This window comes from Protopterus annectens, chromosome 12.part0 (assembly GCF_019279795.1).
Source record: "Protopterus annectens isolate FY-2018-M chromosome 12.part0, PAN1.0, whole genome shotgun sequence".
Classification (NCBI taxonomy): domain Eukaryota; kingdom Metazoa; phylum Chordata; order Ceratodontiformes; family Protopteridae; genus Protopterus; species Protopterus annectens.
The window spans coordinates 32701632-32723643 of record NC_056746.1 but is presented as its reverse complement, the minus strand read 5'-3'; the positions used below and the strand labels follow the sequence as shown (position 1 = coordinate 32723643).

Below are 22012 nucleotides of genomic sequence, written 5' to 3'. Positions count from 1 at the left end.
CTGGGACCTCTCTTTTTTATTCATAGAAAGCAACTTCTTCCTCTTGTTGTATAACTTATTAATGCTAGATGTCTACCAGGGAGGCTTGTTTTTTCTTGAGGATCTTGCTTTGATCCTATCAGGTACAGCTGTGTCAATACATTTGCATAAGTGTTTGTACAGGGCATTTGTGTATACCTTAGTATAGCTGTCAATGCCATCTGTGGGAACAGGAGCCTGAAAGTTATTTATGCTACCCCTTAGGAGGATATAATTATCTTTGGTGAACATTTTTTAGCCTGATTTCACCTAAGAAGGATTCATGTGTTACAGCTACTTCAAATGTGACTGATTTGTGATCCGATTTAACCTGTGAGGGTCCTATACTTGTGGTGGTGCAAAGGTCACTCATGCTGGTGAGGACCAGGTCGAGAATATCTGAGCCCCTTGTGGGGTTCAATATGTGATGTCCCAGCACTGGCCCAGTAATCAAGGAACCTCAATCCTCACCACTGGCAACACTGGGGAATGTACACACTGGGAGGATGACAAGTACACACACAGTAAAGTGCAATTTCCCTTAAGAGCACACAAAGACCACAGTCAGTCTTGGGCTGGTTTCTCCCTCTTTCTCTAGATCCCCAATAAGACTCTCCACTGGCACAGCTATAGGGTTGACATCTCACCAGAGTGTCCAAACCAAGACCTCCAGCACCTTCTCTGCCTAACCAGTGCTTGGTGTCCATGCCCAAGTAGCTGATACACACATACTTTGAGGTTTGATTTATACACAAACACACACACACACACACACACACACACACACACACACACACACACACACACACACACACACACACACACACACACACACACATCTGGGAAAGGCTGGCACAGGTTTACTAGCTTTTCCCCCTTCTGTCCAGACTATAAAGTAGTTTTCACTGCCACTAGCCACTACTTATCAGCTACTTTAAGGTCCTTAGCTAAGGGTGGTCAATCCTACTGTGTAATGTCAATCCAAATGGTAGTTTGTCCAAGAGCAAGGCTGTTAGGAGTGGCCTGCACAGTGTCACCAAATAGATATGAAAGTACTCTAAGAGCTTAAATATGTCTCACAAATATCAGCCACAATGATAGGTTTAAATATAAATATATAGTTTAAATATATTTTAAACATATTTAGTAATAAATAAAAGAACAAGAAAATTCTCAGTAAATCATCACAGTAACTTCAGAGTTCAAAATCACAGGAAATATTTAAAACAAGATTACAGGACAGTCTCAAATAAATACAGAAAACATCTAAACTAATCTTTAGTATATTCCTTACTGAATCTAAAAGAAATTACTGTACCCTAGTTAACTTATTTACAGAGCCAGGAAAGACAGATGTGATGAGTGGGTTGTCCAAGCTAATGCTGGCAGGTCAAAGACAAAATACAAAATACACTGTCTCTCTCTCTCAGAGAGTTCTTAAATTAATATCTCAAATATTGTTGCCAGGATACTTGCAGGATGACATCAGTTCTTGTCATCTGACTATCAGTTCCCAGCTAAACCACCATTGCTAGAACTACCAGCATTTAGCATATCCCTCTGAAAACACATAAACAAGGGCCTTCTTAGATATTTTGTCAAATGGTGGAAGTCATAAAATAATTTGCATTCTTCAATATGTAAAGGCAATACAATAAAACTTCTGGTTCTAGACACTGTGTCTGTTACTGCACTGAAACCGAGAGATAACATATTTTGTTTATAGTCCAGCTATGAAGTAACTTAACCGCAACCATTCTTCTGAAGTTTCAGTCTCCCCTGTTAAAATACATACATCTAAACAATTACAATAGTGTATAAACATATATCTTCAGCACATGTCTATACAATATGACATACAGTTGTAATATATTTGTAACACAACATATGAATCATGTTGCTGTTCACAAATAACACACAACCACTTAGACAGCTGTGCTGGTAGTATGTCACACTTCTATATAAATCATATTAATATTCACACATGACATATAATTATTTACAAAATTCCAGCTAGCTGGGCTGGCAGTATCTGCCTCTGTCACACACATGTTTATATAAATCATATTAATATTCACAAATGACATATAATTATTTACAAAATTCCAGCAAGCTGGACTGGCAGTATTCCCTTTTGTGACAGTATACTATTTTTTTCAGGGCATTAGTGTTACAAAGTCCAGGAACCTTTTTGCAAGCATGCTGGTACCCAGTCAATGGAGGGATAGTTAAAATCACCCATGACTAGAGTGTTTCATCATAATTTGATTGACTCAAGTATGTCCAAATAAACAGCATGGATATCTTGGTTCATTGAAGGGGACTTTTAGCTAGCAATGACTTGAAGGGAGGGGGTCTTGGGTTCATAGGTGCATAGGTAGATACTAGGTTATCAGCCCTTGGTCCTATATAAGCCAAGCCAAAAAGGTTCCCTGGCTTTCCCCACCCAAGAAAATTATTTCCCATCCAATCGTCAAAGTTTTTCTTAATGAGGGCCAATGAGGAGCTTTGCTTGACATGAATGGATAGTTTGTTCCAGAGTATGGGAAGTCTCTGGGACAGGGATCTATCCCTCCAGCATGTTCTGTTTAAGTCCCTGGAGTGTATGGTTCAGAGAGATTGGGATTTCTTTAAGTGTAGCATGTCCAACAGCTCCGGGTTTGACATAGCTTTGTATGTTAGGCAAAGATCGTCTCTGAGTAGGTGATATGCGATGGAGTAGAGCTCTAGTTTTTTGAGACAGTCTGCATATGGCATCTGTTTGAGGCCAGTAATCCTCTTAGTAAGGTATTTCTGTGGTCTTTCCAATTGCTGTAGGTGTCTTGTGAGATACATGCCAAATGGGGCATTGTACTCTATAATGTGTCTGATGAGGGATGAGTAGAGAGGAACAATGACCTCCCTTTTTCTAGAGGAGAACCCTTTTGTGATGAGGTGTGCCACGTAGAAGGATTTCATGACTACTGTGGCAATGTGGTTATCAAAATCCCCCTCTGTCCTGAGGTCTCTTATCACACTTTCAGTTTAGTGAGCTACCGCCTATGTGGTAGTTCATGGGTACTGAGTATTCCCAAGGAGGATGACAATGCACCTCTTAGCATTGAGCTTGAGGCCATGACTTTGACACCAAGCATCTGTCTTTGTGAGGCCCTTTTGTAGAATGTCTACATCATTAGGTGATTCAATTATGGCTCCCAGTTTGCAGTCATTTGCAAACTTTGTACGCCAAAGACCTTCTGTGTTGGCTTGTACTTCAGAGAAGTAGATGCCAAACAGGAGAGGATCCAGGACCGAAGTCGGACTTGGAGTCAGCTACTTTTGCTGTGTGGGTTCTGTCAGTGAGCCAGTTGGCCACCCATCTTGTGACATAGAGATTTATGCCCAGTTTAGTGAGTTCATCTATATTCAGAATGGGAGATGGTATTGAAAGCCTTGGCAAGGTCAAGATAGGCTGTGTGCACTACCTTCCCCTCATCTACGGCTCTAGTGACTGCTTCAAAGAAGTCAATCAGGTTTAGTAGACATGATCTACCTTTTACAAATTCAAAATGAGTGAGGTCCAGGGTTTGGAGGTTACCTATGTCTTACCCACAGTTAGTTGAACTTGAAGTAACTCCATGGAGTTTTCCTGCCTAACCAGTTTAAAGTGTATTTATCTTTGATGATGATAGATACTCCTCCTTTGGTTCTCACATGTTCATTTTGTGGTCTGAAAGTGTGAAAGGCACTGTAGCCTTGCAAGGCCACGGTATCTTTCTTTGGCCTTGAACCAAGTTTCTGTGACTGCACAGATGTCAACATCCTCCAGGGAGAGGAGTGCTTCCAGAGTGTGCAGTTTCTGATTTAAACTCCTAGCATTTACAGCATAACCTTTAATTTATTTGTGAGTGATATTTTCACATCAGAAATTTTGTTTTTGAGACCTTGCCTAAAAAAGGCACTATGGGGAGCCATGTGCCTTACACAGTAACCGAAAGCCTAGAGCTGACAGTTGAAGACCATCTCTGGCAAAGCAGCATGGGCCATCAACCATGTCATCCCAGACAGACAAGAACTGGATCCCCTTAGAATGACACTAGAAATGAAGCCAGTTGTTGAAGTCGGTTTACTATTGAAATGTGGAAAATGCAATGATCAGCCGATGAAAGTATTGAGCCAAAATGTGGAAATACATAACATCAAAAAGGCAAAATATCAGAACAGAATTAACCATCCACTGTAGTTCAATGTATTCAACATAGCATTAGGTGATGTCAGTCACTCAAACTATGTAGCATACCTTAACATTAGACTGTCAAGTCAATGGCACATGGTTGTTACAATTTTGTAGGAGGGCAAGCCCCCCTGCACCAACCATGTGGGGAGCTGCACACCCCCCCACCTGCAAATTATATATACCAACTCTGAGATCGCACTACAATAAGGAAATAGGTAAATTCCTTGTTCCTCACTGCACCTCTAGCTCCACTCACAATAGCAAACTCAGACTACCAAATTACACTGTACGTTCGGTATTGTGTATTCATTGTAGTCTGGTTCGGCATTGTGCCGCTTTGAAAAGTCCCTTTAGAACATGTGCTGTTCAATCACTGGCACTATGGGATTTCAATAGTAAACCATTGAAGTCAATCATTTTTTGTTTATATTATGGTATTATCCTAGGTGAGGGTAGAATGCTACTCAAGTCTAGGGACATACCTGCCTAGGACACATATTCATAGAGCTCAAACATGTCTGTCTTCATATAGTCCAGTGAGGTACATATGCACTATGACGGACTCATAACTGTACTTGTTGTTGAGAGACTTGAATGCATTTGTGATCTGATGGATCCTGGTACCTGATAGACAGCTGACCGTAACCATCTCCTTGTACAGCCTGGTGAGTAGGATATCTGTGTGTCTCACAATGGAGTCATCTATGACTAAAAAATTTGGTTTAGATGTGCTTTGCCTTAGCGGCTTATTTGGTGAGACACTGGTACTTGTGTTTTTATGTGAATTGCATGCTGTAGGTGCTGTATTAAATGTAGCATGTTTGTGCTTGGAAGGTGTCTAGGTAGGTTTCTGGTGAGTACCTCCACATATGATGGTTTATGTCTTGAGTGCATGGTTTGCATAGGAGATGTAGTATGTGAGCTGGCAGTCTGTTCGGTGTTACTGTTTTGTGTGCAAGAGAGCAAGGATTCCAGATTCTTAGTGTAGAAGCAGCTCTCACAAATTGTACTTGGGTGATTTAGGAGTAGAGGGTTGTCAGTGTACATGGGGCAGTTGCTACACTGCCTCAGGATACCCATGTCAATCAGGTTAGTAGGAGAAATGGAAAGAAACTGACCATCCATAATGCTAGGTTAAAGCCTGTTTTCACAGTGGGGAGAGAAAATGGAGTGGTGTGATATAACTGGGTGCTCTAAACGGGGTCTAGACTAATGGGGTGCTCTATAAAGGGTCTATACTAGTGGGGATTCTCTAAATGGTGTGGGACTATTGTAGATTTGGTGGTTTTGGGACTGTTTAAGGGGCAAATACACAGCTGAGGTGCTCTCTGAGCAGCTAAGTGCAATTTAAGGACTTTTCAGCTGGATCATGGGCAGCTACTAAGGGAAAATGAATCTACTGAAGTTTTTGCATCTGTAACCACCATTGGTTACCCCCATTGCACAGTAGTGCGTGATAGTGCACAGACGTGTGCTATGCATAAACAGATAAGTACAGCAGAGCAATGGCTGGTTGCCTAACTCTGTGGAGCTGTGTTAAAATAAGCTGAACCCCGCAAAAGCACAGGGCTTATGCAGCAACAGTGAGCAAACTGAATTAAACAATTTAACCAATAAAAAAGATTCAAAACGGAGCCCTGCACCAGTAACCTTCAATAAGTTGAGTCCTAACTACACTCTCCTCTCAGAAGGGTGCAGGGGACCGTCTCCAACAAAAGATAGCCTGGTTTAGTGCTCAATTTAACAAACAGAACCAGATTCAGTAGGCCTGAATCTAGTATATGCAACAAATCAGCAAGAACAGTTTTAAAAAATCAGCAATATAGCAAAAATACAATTTAAAAGTGCAAAATACAGTATAAATTTGTAGTTATGGTTAGCAAAATGCAACATCTTTCTTGGATTGCACAGATGAACACAGCAGAGCAGGGGATGGTCACCTAACTCTGTAGAGCAGTGTTTGTTTTGAGTGGGTAAATATATTATGGTAGTTCCAAAGCACAAAATATATGTGAATTTCACTAAGTCAGTAAGTCTGAGGAAAGGTCAGTAGCCAAGTGCCGCAGATGTATGTGTAGGCTCTGCTTTATGTTTGTCTCTATTCTGTTTGCATATGGGATAACTGGACAGTGAGCAAACCAATCTACAGGTGCTAAAGACAGTGCTCTAAAACTGCTGTGCTTTAATGATCAGTCTGTAAATGACATCATTTTGATTTGATTTATTTTTCCTCTCTAGACTGATGAAAACTGCAAACCCAGCGACACAGTACTAACGCAGAATGGAGTGTCTGTTAGAAGGGAAGGAAACAGGATAGAAGTGTCCAACCAGAATGGTGTCACTGTGTCATGTGATCTTAAATATGATATATGCAGCATGACTCTCAGTGGATGGTATCACGGTATGTGTACTTTCTGAAGATATAAAAATACCTCTTTGAGGATAGAAAGTTGCTATTATATCTCTGTATTGCTCTAAATATTTTAATTATGTGCTCTTAGTTTAATTAATGTATTGAAAAAAAAGAACTCATCAAAAGAGTTGTTAACATTCCTTTAAAATATTTAAAACAAAGAATAGAGGCATGATCCCATTAAAATCAACCTGACAGGACATGAGCACTGATTTTTTTTTAGAACAGCCTGTTTTCAAAGTGCAGTGCTTTGGAGCACTGTATCTGATAAGTTCTAGACTAGGGTGATGTTATGTTTCAGAGCGCTAGGATGATGTTACGTTTCAGAGCGCTAGGGCGATGTTATGTTTCAGAATGTTAGCCAATAACATCATGGATCAAAAAATACCTCCCATTGACAAATAGTAGAAAGTTTAAATATCATGGTGCTTAAGAATATTACTTTTTAATTGTGGTATTTCATAAGACTTGGACAGCATCAGCCTCAATTGTGTAGTAAATGTAAATGCTCAAGATCAAATGAGCTTAATCATTTAAATATCCCTTCCTGACGCATATATACATTTCAGACTGCTGTCATATTACAGCAGTCCATGTCAAAAATGACTTGAAATCCCACATCAAGAGATTGTTGTAGGAATCATTTAATTACTTCCCCAAATCATGATATATTCAGGGAATAAATGGTGTGAGATGGTAGGGTGTGTAGGTTTTATTTTTAATGTACTATTAAACTTGTATTTAATGATATTCTTTATAGCAGAATATTTTAATTCTTGTTAACTGCTTTTTGTTTTACTAACACTGATGCACCTGTAATAGTATCCTTCAAAGTGCAGACCTGTTTTCCTGAAAGTGATGTGAAATGGGTGTAATTGCTTTTTATCTATTGCATTCACTGAATCAGAAATGCTGCCATCTCAAAAAATAAATTGGTCACTTAAAGAAGAATTTAAATGTATTTTATTCACAAAGAAAAATGTTATAAGTCTTTGTAAATATATTTGCCACCCTTAAGGTCAGAACCACTTCATGATTTATTAATTAAATTAATCAGTAATATGTTCTTGCACTTATAACATGTCAACATCGTCCAGTGCTACATTACATTGAATTTGCCTTTTTTAATAATGATATATGTGTTTAATTACACATACCATATGTTTATTAACATTTGTATTGTATCTATTTATTTACACTATATTGTAACGACACGTTTTTATGTAGATGTATTTTAATAATGATATATGTGTTTATTTACACATACCATATGTTTATTAACATTTGTATTGTATCTATTTATTTACAGTATATTGTAACAACACTTTTTTATGTAGATTTATTTTAATAATGATGTATGTGTTTAATTACACATACCATATGTTTATTAACATGTGTATTGTATCTATTTATTTACAGTATATTGTAACAACACGTTTTTATGTAGATGTATTTTAATAATGATGTATGTGTTTAATTACACATACCATATGTTTATTAACATGTGTATTGTATCTATTTATTTACAGTATATTGTAACGACACATTTTTATGTAGATGTATTTTAATAATGATGTATGTGTTTAATTACACATACCATATGTTTATTAACATGTGTATTGCATCTATTTATTTACACTATATTGTAACAACACATTTTTATGTAGATGTATTTTAATAATGATGTATGTGTTTAATTGCACATACCATATGTTTATTAACATTTGTATTGTATCTATTTATTTACATTATATTGTCACGACACGTTTTTATGTAGATGTATTTTAATAATGATGTATGTGTTTAATTACACATACCATATGTTTATTAACAGTTGTATTGTATCTATTTATTTACAGTATATTGTAACGACACGTTTTTATGTAGATGTATTTTAATAATGATATATGTGTTTAATTACACATACCATATGTTTATTAACATTTGTATTGTATCTATTTATTTACAGTATATTGTAACGACACGTTTTTATGTAGATGTATTTTAATAATGATATATGTGTTTAATTACACATACCATATGTTTATTAACATTTGTATTGTATCTATTTATTTACAGTATATTGTAACGACACATTTTTATGTAGATGTATTTTAATAATGATGTATGTGTTTAATTACACATACCATATGTTTATTAACATTTGTATTGTATCTATTTATTTACAGTATATTGTAACGACACGTTTTTATGTAGATGTATTTTAATAATGATATATGTGTTTAATTACACATACCATATGTTTATTAACATGTGTATTGTATCTATTTACAGTATATTGTAACGACACGTTTTTATGTAGATGTATTTTAATAATGATATATGTGTTTAATTACACATACCATATGTTTATTAACATGTGTATTGTATCTGTTTATTTACACTATTTTGTAATGACACGTTTTTATGTAGATGTATTTTAATAATGATGTATGTGTTTAATTACACATACCATATGTTTATTAACATGAGTATTGTATCTATTTATTTACACTATATTGTAACGACACGTTTTTATGTAGATGTATTTTCTTTTCTTTTATTTGTAGAGCTTTTCTTCTTGGGTGTCTGCTGAAAACAGATAAAATTATCCTGTCAGACTTTCCCAGTAAACAAATGTTAATAAATAAATACATTAATTAATTAATTAATTAATGTGTGTCTGTGAAGAAAGCACTCTGCCTGTATGCACAGTGGTGAAGATGCACAACAGTATGCCTAATTAGTTCTTCACTAATATCAAAGAGCTTGATTCCAAAAAAATACATATATACAGGAGATACTCGATTATTCAAACTAATTGGGACTTAGGGTAGTTCGGATAATCAACATATAATTGAACTGGATAAAACATTTCTAAAATCATGTTTTCTGCATGCAGGAATACACTTTTCAACCATTTAGTGACTCCAGTGGACAATAAAAAATATTTTTCACACATGGCTGGCTACAAGCTCAACAACCATGCTCGATCCAATATGTATAATGTTTACATATTAAGACTCTATGATTTTTCCTACCGAAAAACTTTGGAAGGCTGGTTCTGATAACTGATGTTTCAGATAATCGACATTCGGATAATCGACTCTCTACTGTATAGCTATCTCTCTCTCTCTCTCATATATATATATATATATATATATATATATATATATATATATATATAAAACACACACACACATACACACACACACACACACACACACACACACACACACACACACACGCACACACACACACACACACACACACACACACACACACACACACACACACACACACACACACACCTGATCTCTGGGTCAGAACATCACCATGTGATATAAGACGTAAAAAGCCACACCTAAGCCAAAATTGTAGTACTTAGTATTATCCAGTACATAATCAGGAAATAACAGTCACTTCTGATCTACTGGGGGGAGGGGCTGACTTGTAATCAGTATTGTTCACCAGAATGTGCATGAGACCAAAACAGTTTCATGCACAACATACATAGGGAATAGAATAGCTGTTGAACTAGGTTTGCTTTTCAGCAAATTACATTCAATATTTTGTAGAAGTTTCTGTAATGAAAATGACTCCCCCACCCCTTACCAGACCGTTCACTGACTATGTCTTCAGCCTGATTTTACTGCAGTGTCAGGTTGCACTGTACAAGGGCGGCCATGGTGGTCCAGCAGTTAGCGTTGCCACCTCACAGCAAGAGGTTCTCTGGTTCAATTCTCAGCTGGGGTGCCTTCTTTGCGGAGTCTGCATGTCCTCCCTGTGGTCGTGTGGGTTTCCTCCCACATCCCAAAGACATGCAGTATGTGGATTGGACACTCTAAATTGGCCCTAGGTGTGAGTGTGTGCATGTGTGTGCCTTCTGTGGAAGGTTGGGTGCCAGGCTGGCAACTCGACACTGTAAAACTCCACTGCCAATCATGAGCAGACAGATGATCCGCTGTGGCGACCCCTAACCAGGAAAATCTGAAAGAAGAAGAAGAAGAAGTCAGGTTGCACTGTACAAGGGCACAGAAAGCACTGAGGGGCTGCAGTAAACCATTTTGCAATGCATCAAGAGGAGCCATGTACTTTTTTAATCCTTTTGGTATCATTTAACACTTTCTTTTGAGGCAGCTTTAAATTAATGATGAGTTTGTTCAGTTTGACACATGCCAACACTAGTGAACTGCTCAACAATTTTTCCAAATGTTACTCCAGGGATTTTGAGATTTTTAGATTTCACACATATTTTGATAACCATCTTTTAAGACATTATTGGTAAGCACAGTGGCAAAGGGCATAGCATTGTCGCCTCACAGCAAGAGGTTCTCTGGTTCATTTCTCGGCTTCTGTATCTTCTATTCAGCATTGCATGTCCTCCCTGTGTTCACATGGCTTTCCTCCAGGGGCTCTGGTTTCCTTCCACATTCCAAAGAGAAGCAGTAGGTGGATTGGACACTTTAAACTGGCCATAGATGTGTGTGTGTGCATGTGACTGTGTGACGTGGAAGAACTACCATGGCAGAGATAGCTGCTAGGTGGTATAGACCTTGGCTCCAGATGATGGTCACTGTTGAAATGACACCCCAACCCAATTTGCAGAAATGGAAAAAAAAGTGGTGTGGGTGGTTGGATTGGCAAGCAGATATGCATAGTTGGATAAAGTAACTACTTACATGCATATCCCAGTGAGTAAGCATTCTACTTGTTTAGAATCATGCATAGCATGCACACTGAGCCTGTGGGAATCAAACCCAAGTCTATGAAATGTAGATTATTAATCGCTAGTAGCTAAAATATTTTGTAGTATCAGCCAGATGTCCATTTAATGTTTATTTCATCTTTTAATAATTTACAGGAGAGACAATTGCTCTTTTTAAGTGTTTTTTATGAAACTTGAGCATCTCTTAGGACAATCTAGTTCATATGTCAATTAGAAAACATTTGCCTGCAGAATATAAACATTGTCTTGGTTTTATAATACCTCACTTTGATGGACTGAAGATGAGTTATTTCATAAACAACAGAGACAAATACTCTGACAATTTTAAAACAATTAATGTAGAACTAATAATGTCCTGCCCACACATCCCTCTAAACTCTGTTAACTAAATGAAGCATTACTTGTAGTTACTGGAGTAAGTCACATTTATAGTGGACTTTAAATATGGCTGCTCATTGAGTAACAGCTTAATTCTAGCTCTTCCAGTGTGTAAACAGAAACTCAACAGAGAAGGTCAGTAGATGTTTGAGTTTATGGGTAAATTTCAGTAACTGGCTAGTAAGTATAATGCCTGGATGCCAGAGAAAAAAAGAGATACAGAGCAGCTGGAAAAAAAAATCAGCTACAAAAAGTGAGGAAGAAACACTGACTGGGAAGGTTCTGCAGCTGTTCAGCAAAAAGTAATGCAACCTCCAGACATGACTTCCAGTAACTTACTGGAAGATAGATCTGGTTAAAATAAATGAAACACCAATGTAGTATATTAACACAAATAACAAAAGTCTGGAAAAATGAAAGAAACTGTAAACAGATAGTCAAATGAGGTGATAAAGCTGTAAACAACAGAGGCTGAAATGAAGAAAAGGCTGGCTGAATATGAGACTGCTGAGGAAGAGATGTTTCATAATAGAATTAGAGGACAGAGCTTGCAGGGAAAACCTGAGATTGTCAGCTATACCCAAGAAGCTGGAAGGAACAGACTGCATTGATTTTTATGAAAGCTCAAATAAGCAACTGGACTGGTATTCCACAGCAGGAGTTGTTAGTTGAAAGGGCACATCATGTGTGTGCGCCGAAGCTGGCTATGAGAAAGCAGCCTAGACCTTTAATAGTAAAGATACAATCGTAACAGAAAAATGAGTTGATTCTGACAAAACTGTGGCAGAAGGAAAAAATACTAAAAGTGGGAGATAGCAGAGAATTTTTGGAGAATGAATACTTATTGTACACCAGGCAAAAGAGAAGTAAATTCATTCCACTATTCATGGAATGTCAAGACGCAGGTATGAGATTCAAACTGCTGTACCCAGATGTCTTCAAGGTATTCTTCCCTGGGAGGACAAAATAATTTTTTGATGAAGAACATGCCTAGAAGGAAATACAAGTTTGTTGCAAAAAAACTGATCTGTGAAACAGAAGTAGATTCTGCTTCTTGTTCTTCTGATAATAAAGACCACAGAGAGACTGTACCTGTGAAACCTTTTCAACTGTTTCAACAGAAAATGTTGGCAAGAAGGAAAGGAGCATGAGAGTTGACCAGAAGAATCGAGAATACACTGGAAGTAAAGAAGAGACAGGATTTGGGAGATGGAGATGAACAGTAGTAAAACCAGTAACTTAATGTGGGATTACAATGCAATAATTATATTTGTGAAATATGGCAGAAAAAGAAAATCTGGAAATATTGGACTTTTTCAGAATTTGTTGGACTTTTGGGGGACTCAAAAGTATATGCCCTACTTCATGTCATTAAAGTTTTGGAAAATGCTTTGAGGAGAGAAGAGAGGGGAGAAAGTTAACTGTAAGTAAAGAAAACATTTTTCCTTGATAGCACTAATTTTGTGGTGTAGTTTTCTTTGCATGCTATTAAGTAAAATTTTCTCAGTTATTTTAAGTGCAATGGGGATTGTAAATAGGTGCTGCTGTTTTTTCTTTTTCTTTTTTCCTTTCTTTCTCCCTTCTCTCTTTCTTCTTGTCCAGCTTTAAGAAGTGTAAGTAGTGTAATGTAAAAAAAAAAAAAAACATGACATAAGAAAAAAGTAATGTGCTTTTTCCTCATTTTTGCATGGGAGGATGACTGGATTAAGGACCTTAGATTGATTTAGTAATAAGTTTTAAGAGAAATCAAGTAAATGAAAAAGAATATTGAATAATATTATAAGGATTTTTCTAGCAAATGAATATATGCTTAGTAGCAATTCTGTATCTGGCCCTCATGTCTCCATGGAAACAATCTGATAAAGAGAAATTGACTGTCTGGTGTTCATGTTTCCATGGAGACAATCTGATAATGTGAAATTGTCTGTCTGGTTCTCATGTCTCCATGGAGGCAGTCTGATAAAGAGAAATTGGTTACAGTCTGGTAGTGAGCGATTGGCTGGGGGAGAAAATGAAAAAAAGAAATGTTCTCTTATAGCATTCAGGGGTTTTCCCAGCTGGGAGAGCTGTAAATATAAGACAAAGCCAGTTAGCTCTCAGTAGAAACACTGGCTGCACCATGCGTCTTAGAATGGATAACTTCTTTTAGGTTAACTCAAGTCTGTGAGTGTGGCTATCAGTTTGGGGCATTTGTTCCTATTAGGAGAGTAAAACTTCAATATTTAAAAATGTACATAGTTGTGAGTGTTAGCATTAAATTAATAGGTTTTAGGGGAGATTTGTTTGCTTTTTGTTTGAGGGCTTTCAATAACACTAAAAGTTTTATAAGATGCGACATAGGCACAAATGGATATGACAAGAAACAACTATATAAAAGTTCAACCTGCTAAACAGTGTATGCATGTAACACAAAAGCTGGAACAGGACATTTAACAAAAAGGTGTTAAACATAAAAGGTGGGAATAATAACTATTCAAAACAATGATGCTTTCTGTAATGTCATTAAATGTCAATGGTCTCACAGATAAATACAAAAAAAAAGAAAGAATAGTGAACTATATTAAAAATGTAGAGCGCAAATAGGTATGTTACAGGAGACACAATTGGAAAGGACTGAACATGTGAATTTGATAAAGGCTTTCAGGATGGTTATTCATTTAAATCATTTAATAGGAAGGATAACAGCAACAATTACCAGAAACCTTTTTTAGGGAAGAAAGGGAATCGGTTCCAGAAGAACAAGAACTGGAATTGACTGTTGCCAACATCGACCTACTAGGTGGTGAACCTGAGGTGACCAACATTCCGGTTGTCTTGTCAAACTTAAAAGGTGACTTTCATATATATAACTTTTCAAGTGTCACTGTGGAAGAAGAACTTATTGAGCTTCTGGCAAAAGGCCTGAACTTTGTTCCTGACCACAAGTTCAAGTTGGCTAAAACTCTTATGGACTTAAAATTTTTTGTGCGTAAGCTCAACTTAAATGTTTTCTTTAACAATGTTTTACCTTTAAATACATCTAACTTGAAATTAGCCAGCTCATTTAATCCCCCCTTACATCCCGGCCTTCACACTTTTGAAAAAGCTTGTGAACTTGATTTTAGACATTTAGTGTCATCTGGCAATGAATCTAGTTCAATTAAGAACATTTCATCTGATCAATTCATGGCCTTGAACAAAATTTGTAGTATGGCCGTCAGAGTAATTAAACCAGACAAGGGAGGGGGCTTAGTCCTGTTTGACAAGACGCAATATACTACTAGAATGTTACAAGTGTTATAGTCACCGGCATATGAAAGTTCCTCTCTAAATGAACTAACAGGCACCTATAACAAAATTAAAGGTTACTTCAGGGACTTATATCTTGAGGGGAGGATTAATATTGATACTTACAATTTCATTGATATTTCTTTCCCCAGGATCCCAACTATGTTTGGGATCCCCAAGATACATAAGAGCTTGACTGACCCACCTATGCGTGCCCTTGTGGACGGTAGATGTTCTATTACACACCCTTGTGCCCGCCTTATTGATAGCATCATTGGTAAATATTTGAAAACTATACCACAAATTTGTAAGGACTTATATTCCTTTTTGAGCATGATTAATGACGTCCAATTCGACAGCGACCTCAATTTTTTGACTATTGATGTGGTCAATTTATATACATCGATTCCACATGAGGAGGCTGTCGAATGGATTGAACTCATGCTCTTGGAAAGTGGAGCTCCCAATAATGACATCACGTTAGTCACTATCTTATTGGACATTGTCCTTTCTTCTAATTTTTTAATTTTTGAAGACCATTACTATCTTCAAAAGAAAGGCATAGCAATGGGTTCCCCATGTGGGAGTAGTGTGGCAAATTTATTTGTCGCTTATTGGGAAAAGAAGTACCTATTTAACCATCCAATTTTTATGGAGAGTGTTAAAATTTATACCAGGTTTCTTGATGATGTGTTTATGTTAATTAAAGGGGGCGAGGATGTTGCTTTGACCCTTATTGCACATATGAATGCCTCAACAGAATTTTTAAAATTCACACATCATTTCTCCACTTCTGAGATCGACTACTTAGATGTCCAGCTAGTCAAAGATGTGAGTAACAATAGATTCAGCTCATCTGTTTTCAGGAAGGCCACTTATTGCAATTCGTTTTTGCATTTTTCTAGTTGCCATCCCTGGAAGCAGAAGCGTTCTATTGTCAAAGGGCAACTGGTTAGGGCTGCCCGAATGTGCAGCACTGATGAGGCTTTTGATAAAGAGTGCTCTTTCCTTAAAGATATGTTTTTGAATCGTGGGTACCCTGACACTCTTATTTGTGGCCTAATTGATGAAGTATTATTGAAACGTATAAATGGTACTTACTTCCCATTGCTCCTACATAAAGTGAAAACACCTCTTTTTGTAAGTGGTTTTATGCCAGCTACTAGTGAGCCCAAGCTTACTTCGCCCACAGATAATTCTGGCTTAACCCCCAGAAGGTCTAATAATCTTAATTTTTCTGTTGGTTTCATCTCCTCGTATAACATCAACTCTGGGCTCTTGTGTTCTATCATTTGTAAGAATTGGTATTTTATTACCAATTCTGGTTTACACGAGAGGCTAGGAGTAACCCCTCTATTCACATTTAAAAGAGGTAACAACCTTAAAGAGTTGTTACAGAGGAATAAAGGAACAGATCTTATGGTGAGACAAAAAGGCACGCACAGTTGTGGGTGTTGCAAATGGTGTAGATACCTTCGGGTAGGTAATTCTTTCACGGTGGGTATGAAGAAATACTTTATTAACCACAAGATCAATTGTAACACTACATCACTAGTCTATTTAGCCCTATGTGATTGCTGCAACGCTTTTTATGTTGGTAAAATGGATAGGCGTTTTCGCGACCGTATTTACCAACATATATATGCGATTAAGAATAAGAGAAGCGACAACGCCCTCTAGAAACACATTTTGAATAACAGTGGTCACAGCTTTCAATTTATGGGCATAGACATCATTAAGTGTGGTATTAGGGGGGGCCCGCAAACATTAATTTTAGAAACCCGGGAGTTGGAGTGGCAACTCCAACTAGACGCATTTTCTTATCCAGGGCTTAACGACAACTGTAACATTGCATGCATGTTGAAGTATAGAAGTTATCTCAGGTAAATAGACTGGCTTACTCAACTGTTCATTGTTTTTCTGTAAAGAATCATGGAGGTAGTTTAATTGCAGGTGTGTAATAGAGTTTTATTACACCTTTTTTATTATTATTATGTATTTTTTATTATTATTATCTTTATTCTAAGGTAGATTGGTTTTTATGTTACTGAGGTAGGGGTATGTTATTGTTATCACATACTTCTACATTTTTTGGGGGTTTGATACTGTTTATTTACCTGTATTCACACAGGCAGGGCTGTTGTGAAATTGTGCCTATGCTTGCTTGCTTTTTCTTATATTTATATCTTATAATTTTCATATACTTGATCTTTATTTTATCATTTTAAATTTTGTATGTTATCCCAGTTTAAATGCACTTTGCGTGCATTTACAGGAAGTGACATCAACAACTTGTCACTCGTGAAGGTTTTTAAAAAACATTTGAAGGCTGTGCTTTCTGTATGCTGATGAAGCTTCTGCTTTTGCAGGAGCGAAAACGCTTTTTTCTCAAATTGTGAATTAAAGTTGTTCCAGTTTTTTATACTCGTGGCTTATTGGAGCTTCTGTCTTCGTGTTTCAAGAGTCTTTGTTCTTCTTTTTACCAGTAGGATGGTTATTCAGGGGAATTTATGGGACAAAGGAAAAGAGGAGTACTTATAATAATTGCAAGAAGAGCTCCAATAGTGATAGAAAAGGAAAAAATATAATAATGGCAGGGAAAGTATAAAAAGGAGGGTAGATGTTTAAAGAAATTTATGAAAGTAGTTAACATGGAATATGTGAATTCAGTAACAGGAGTTCGGAGTGAATTTACATATTATTTTCTGAGATATAAAAACTCGGCTAGGCTAGACAGAATTTACATTTCACTGGAACATGTGCATTTAATTGAAGGTCTTGATATGCACCCAATCATTTTTTCAGATCATGCACCAATAATTAAAATAAAATCACAGGGTGATGAAATAAAAATGAGATACTGGCACTTCCCACCTATCTGTTGAAAATAGAGGAATTTAAGGAATGGGTAGTGGAGATTATTCAGGAGCTATTGGAGAGGATAGAAATTTCTTCTGAAAATATAGCTTGGGAGTGGGTTAAAATTAAGATGCAGTTTAAAAATACAGTGGAAATAAAAGAAAGGGAGTTATGGTTAAGAAGTAACAAGAATTATTTCGAGGGACTGACAAATGTTAAAGTATTGAAGAATAAGGAAAATCTCAAGGAACAAGAAGAGGATCAACTGCAGAATGCTAAGCAGAAAATAAGGGATTACGTGGAGAAAATATTTGCATGGGTTTAGAAAGACTGCTGTTAAACAGCTGTTTTTGATAACAATACTAGAACACAAAAACTTTCAGCATGACTGAGGCAACAGAAAGTAGAAAGGGCTATCACCAAGCTTAGAGAGCCTGTAACAAGGAAGGTAGCAGGAGATCTTGTAAGAAGTATTAGATGTAGTTTGGAAATTCCATGAAAATCTGTATAAAGCAGAGAAATATGAAAATCAAGAAAAGATAGAAATGGAAATGTTTATGGAAGAATTAAATATGCCAAGGTTAGAGGTAGATGAGACTCCATTACTAATAGGAGAGGAGGAGATGAGATAAATAGATGGTATTCCTGTGGAGGCGTGGAAGCTAGGAAAGAAGAACTGATAAAGATATGGAAGTTTTTTAACAGTATTTTAAGAGGAGGAGCAGTACCAACATCCTGGAAGAAAGTGGTAGAAGCTGTAATACCTAAAGAGGGTAAAGATCCATCAGATCCAGCTTCATAAAGGCCCATTTCAATACTAAACCATGATTATAAAGTGTTCATGTCTATAATGGTTAAACTAATGGAAAAAGTAATGCCAAAATTGATAGGTATGGATCAATGTGGTTTTGTGAAGTGGAGGCTAACATTTGACAACGTTAGCAGAACACTGATGATCCAGAGGGAAGCAGAATGTAACAAAATACTATTTTTGTCAGTGGGTCTTGTCTAATTATGGTGGCTGCCAAAAAAGCAATTACTAGAAAATGGAAATCAAAATCTAAACCAACTTTACTAGAATTAGTGAATATAGTAAAAGAGATAAAACAATTGGAATTGAGATCTTTAGAAAAGGGTAGGAGCAAACTACACAGGAAAAATGGGAATTGTGGGAACAATACATACAGGAGAGGAATAAGGTTTAAAAGAAGGCAAGACTTAAATGAGCATGTAAAGTCTGACTGAAAATGACTGGGTAGATTATAAGTGATGTATAATGTCTGCAACTGGGAGTGTGTCAGTATGGTTTGTGATGTCAAATGCTTGCAAGTAGAGTCGTGTCAGTGTCGTTTGTTTTCATGTATATAAATATGTGATTGCCTCTGCCGTGATAGTTTAATAAAGATTTTTTTTATTATTTTTATTTTTATTTTACATTTGTTGACCGGGCTAGTCCAGCTGGACACATATCCATTTTCAGCAGAGGCCCGGGGAGAAAAGCTCCTCGATAGTACAAAACAGTGTATGACATTAATCAAATAAAAAACAGTAAATAAATTCACAGTTTAAGGAACAGAAGTACTATATACAATTTAGCTATTTATGCAGAAAAGAACATATAGAAATAAAATAGTTGGGTAAGAAATAAGTAAATAAGTACAGTACAAGAACATGCTAGAAAGAGGTGTGTTAACATAAGATACTAGAGTGACAAAGAGAGATATTAAGATATAAGAGATAGTCCAAATTAGTTGATAGACAGGTTCAGCTTCTGGATTCCAGTATGCAGGTAGATTATGCAGACATAAGATTTAGAAATTTTGTGAGAAGACAAGAGTTGTTAGTCTGGGTTAAGACAGGTGCATAGCCAATGTGTTTTAAGGTAGGATTTAAGCCTGATTTTGAATTGTGTAAGTGATGGTAGTGAGGTTAGATAATCATAAGATGTTTCTTGTTTAAAAAAAATAGCAGGAACTGAATAATTTATGCAATGTTTCTTAGGTTATGTGATATATAGCAATATATGTGAAGCATAATGTTTGTTATGTTAATTTAATACAGTTTGATTACTTTTATAAACATGTAAATTTGCCTATGTCACAAGTGATAATTCAATAAAGGTGTTTAAAAAAGTCACATTTTATAGCCATAGAATGGTAGATTATCAAAAATAAATAAACAAAAATCCAAATTAAATTAAGCCAATATTCTATAATGGGAGAAAGTGTTTTAAAGCATCAGGCTTCTCAGAGTTAAACTTTTCACAGAACAATCAATAAGTAGAAATGGATGTAGTGGATTTTTTTCATCAATGAGTTAGTTAGTACCTTTATTTGGAAATGCTGACTTACAGTAGAGTGGGTTGCTACATTCATGTTTTGACTCAGCTTTACACTGGAAAACAAAACGTCATTTCTTTGTGGTCTTTGTACTGTACTTTATCAAACGTTACGGGTAGTTTTGCTTTAAACAGCGCTGAAGCCTACTGAATGCATGAGAGAAACTGAAACTGAACAGTACTGGTATTCTTCCTACAGTTTATAATGACAGAATTCCAAGAAACACTAGAGTGGTGTTCTCCATGGACCCAGTTAAAGATTTAGCCATGATGTTTGTTCTTATCCAGTAGTTTGCTTTGACGTACATAGTACCTCAGCAAGATATGTCCTCCAGCAGCAGGCTAAGCAATCCCCTGCTTCTGAAGTCTTCTAATCCTGTGTTAGAAACACACTTCATATGATAGCTCACAAACAATGTCACAAAAATGTAAAATAGAAAAGTTCTTCATTTTAAATACACATACTGATGTTAAAATCAAAGGCCAGTCTGGTGACGCTAGTTTTATATTTTTATAAAAGAAATGGTCTTTTATTTGTCAAAAATTACTACTTTTTTTTTGGTCAGACAAAGGGTAACATCTCTGCTGGCATGCAAGAAATAACAAAAGTGGTGGTGGGACAATTGCACATCCGTTCAAGAGTTTTCCAATAATGTTATGAGAGGCAGAAATCGTACACTGGTGTTGGCTGCTGTACAAGGTGTTTAGGTGAAATTCACTGCACGTCATTTGCCAGAAGAAAATGACGCCAAAGAACATAACTGTCACTATTTTCTTGTGATTTCTAAGTGTTCACCTACAATGGTTCTTTTTTGAGGAGGGACATTTCACCCTTCTTCGAATTGTTTTGACCAGTAACATCGGTGGGATAGGGCGAGAGAGTCAGCTGTCCCAGGAGCAATGTGTTAGGGGGACAAAATTGAATTTGCAGTCATATCTGAGTGCTGTAGCATTCTGTTCTGGTCTAAACTGTAGCAAGTAATTTGCTACAGTTTAAAAGTAAAAAAAAAAAAAACTTTTTAACTAAATCCTTAGTACTGTAGCACTCCATGCAGACAGGGTTTAAACTGTATCGTTTGTTACATTTCAAGCAAGCAATTTGCTACAGTTTAAAAGTAAAAAAAAAAAACTTTTTAACTAAATCCTTAGTACTGTAGCACTCCATGCAGACAGGGTTTAAACTGTATCGTTTGTTACATTTCAAGCAAGCAATTTGCTACAGTTTAAACAGATTTTTTAAGCTAAAACCGCTCCAAGTAGGCAGGGTATAAACTGCAGCAACTGTTTGCTACATTTGTACAAAATAGTTTGCTACTGTTTAAGAGACACATTTTTTCTTTAAGAAAATATATTGATGAAGGGGGCAGGGCACAGAATTGCTGGGCAAGAGATGTGTGTGTATGTGTGTGTGTGTGTGTGTGTGTGGGGGGGGGGGTATGTCATGCATCCTGCCACATGGTTGGTGTGCCAGTAGAAGTAACATCATTTTTTTTCACTTTTCATTGGAGGAGCTGGGGGGAGCATAAATCTAACTTTAATAAGCCGATCGCTTACAGTGTAGAGATCGGCTTATTACAATGAAGTGCTTTTTTCTGTTTTGGTCTTCACTTGAAGAGCTGTGGGGGTGGGGAACTGGTTCATAGTACCAGTCCAGGGCACTGATTACACCAGCTACTCTTCTGGTTTTGACAGTGGAGGTGTTACAAGTGAGTGGCCCTCCCTGGTGAAGTTTGATCATAAATCAGTCTCTTTCGAAGTAATGATAGCATCAGACCCTCCTCAGGAGAAATTAGG

At 36.7% G+C, this 22012-nt stretch overlaps 1 protein-coding gene across 1 annotated transcript in view; it reads left to right on the top strand.

Annotated features, from left to right (window-relative positions):
* Positions 1 to 22012, top strand: part of LOC122816123 — a 958912-nt gene that overhangs the window by 890835 nt on the left and 46065 nt on the right. Inside the window, exons 13-14 of the mRNA XM_044088882.1 lie at positions 6473 to 6635; positions 15557 to 16443. Coding sequence (XP_043944817.1) covers positions 6473 to 6635; positions 15557 to 16443 — 1050 coding nt within the window. The remainder of the gene's footprint in view (positions 1 to 6472; positions 6636 to 15556; positions 16444 to 22012) is intronic.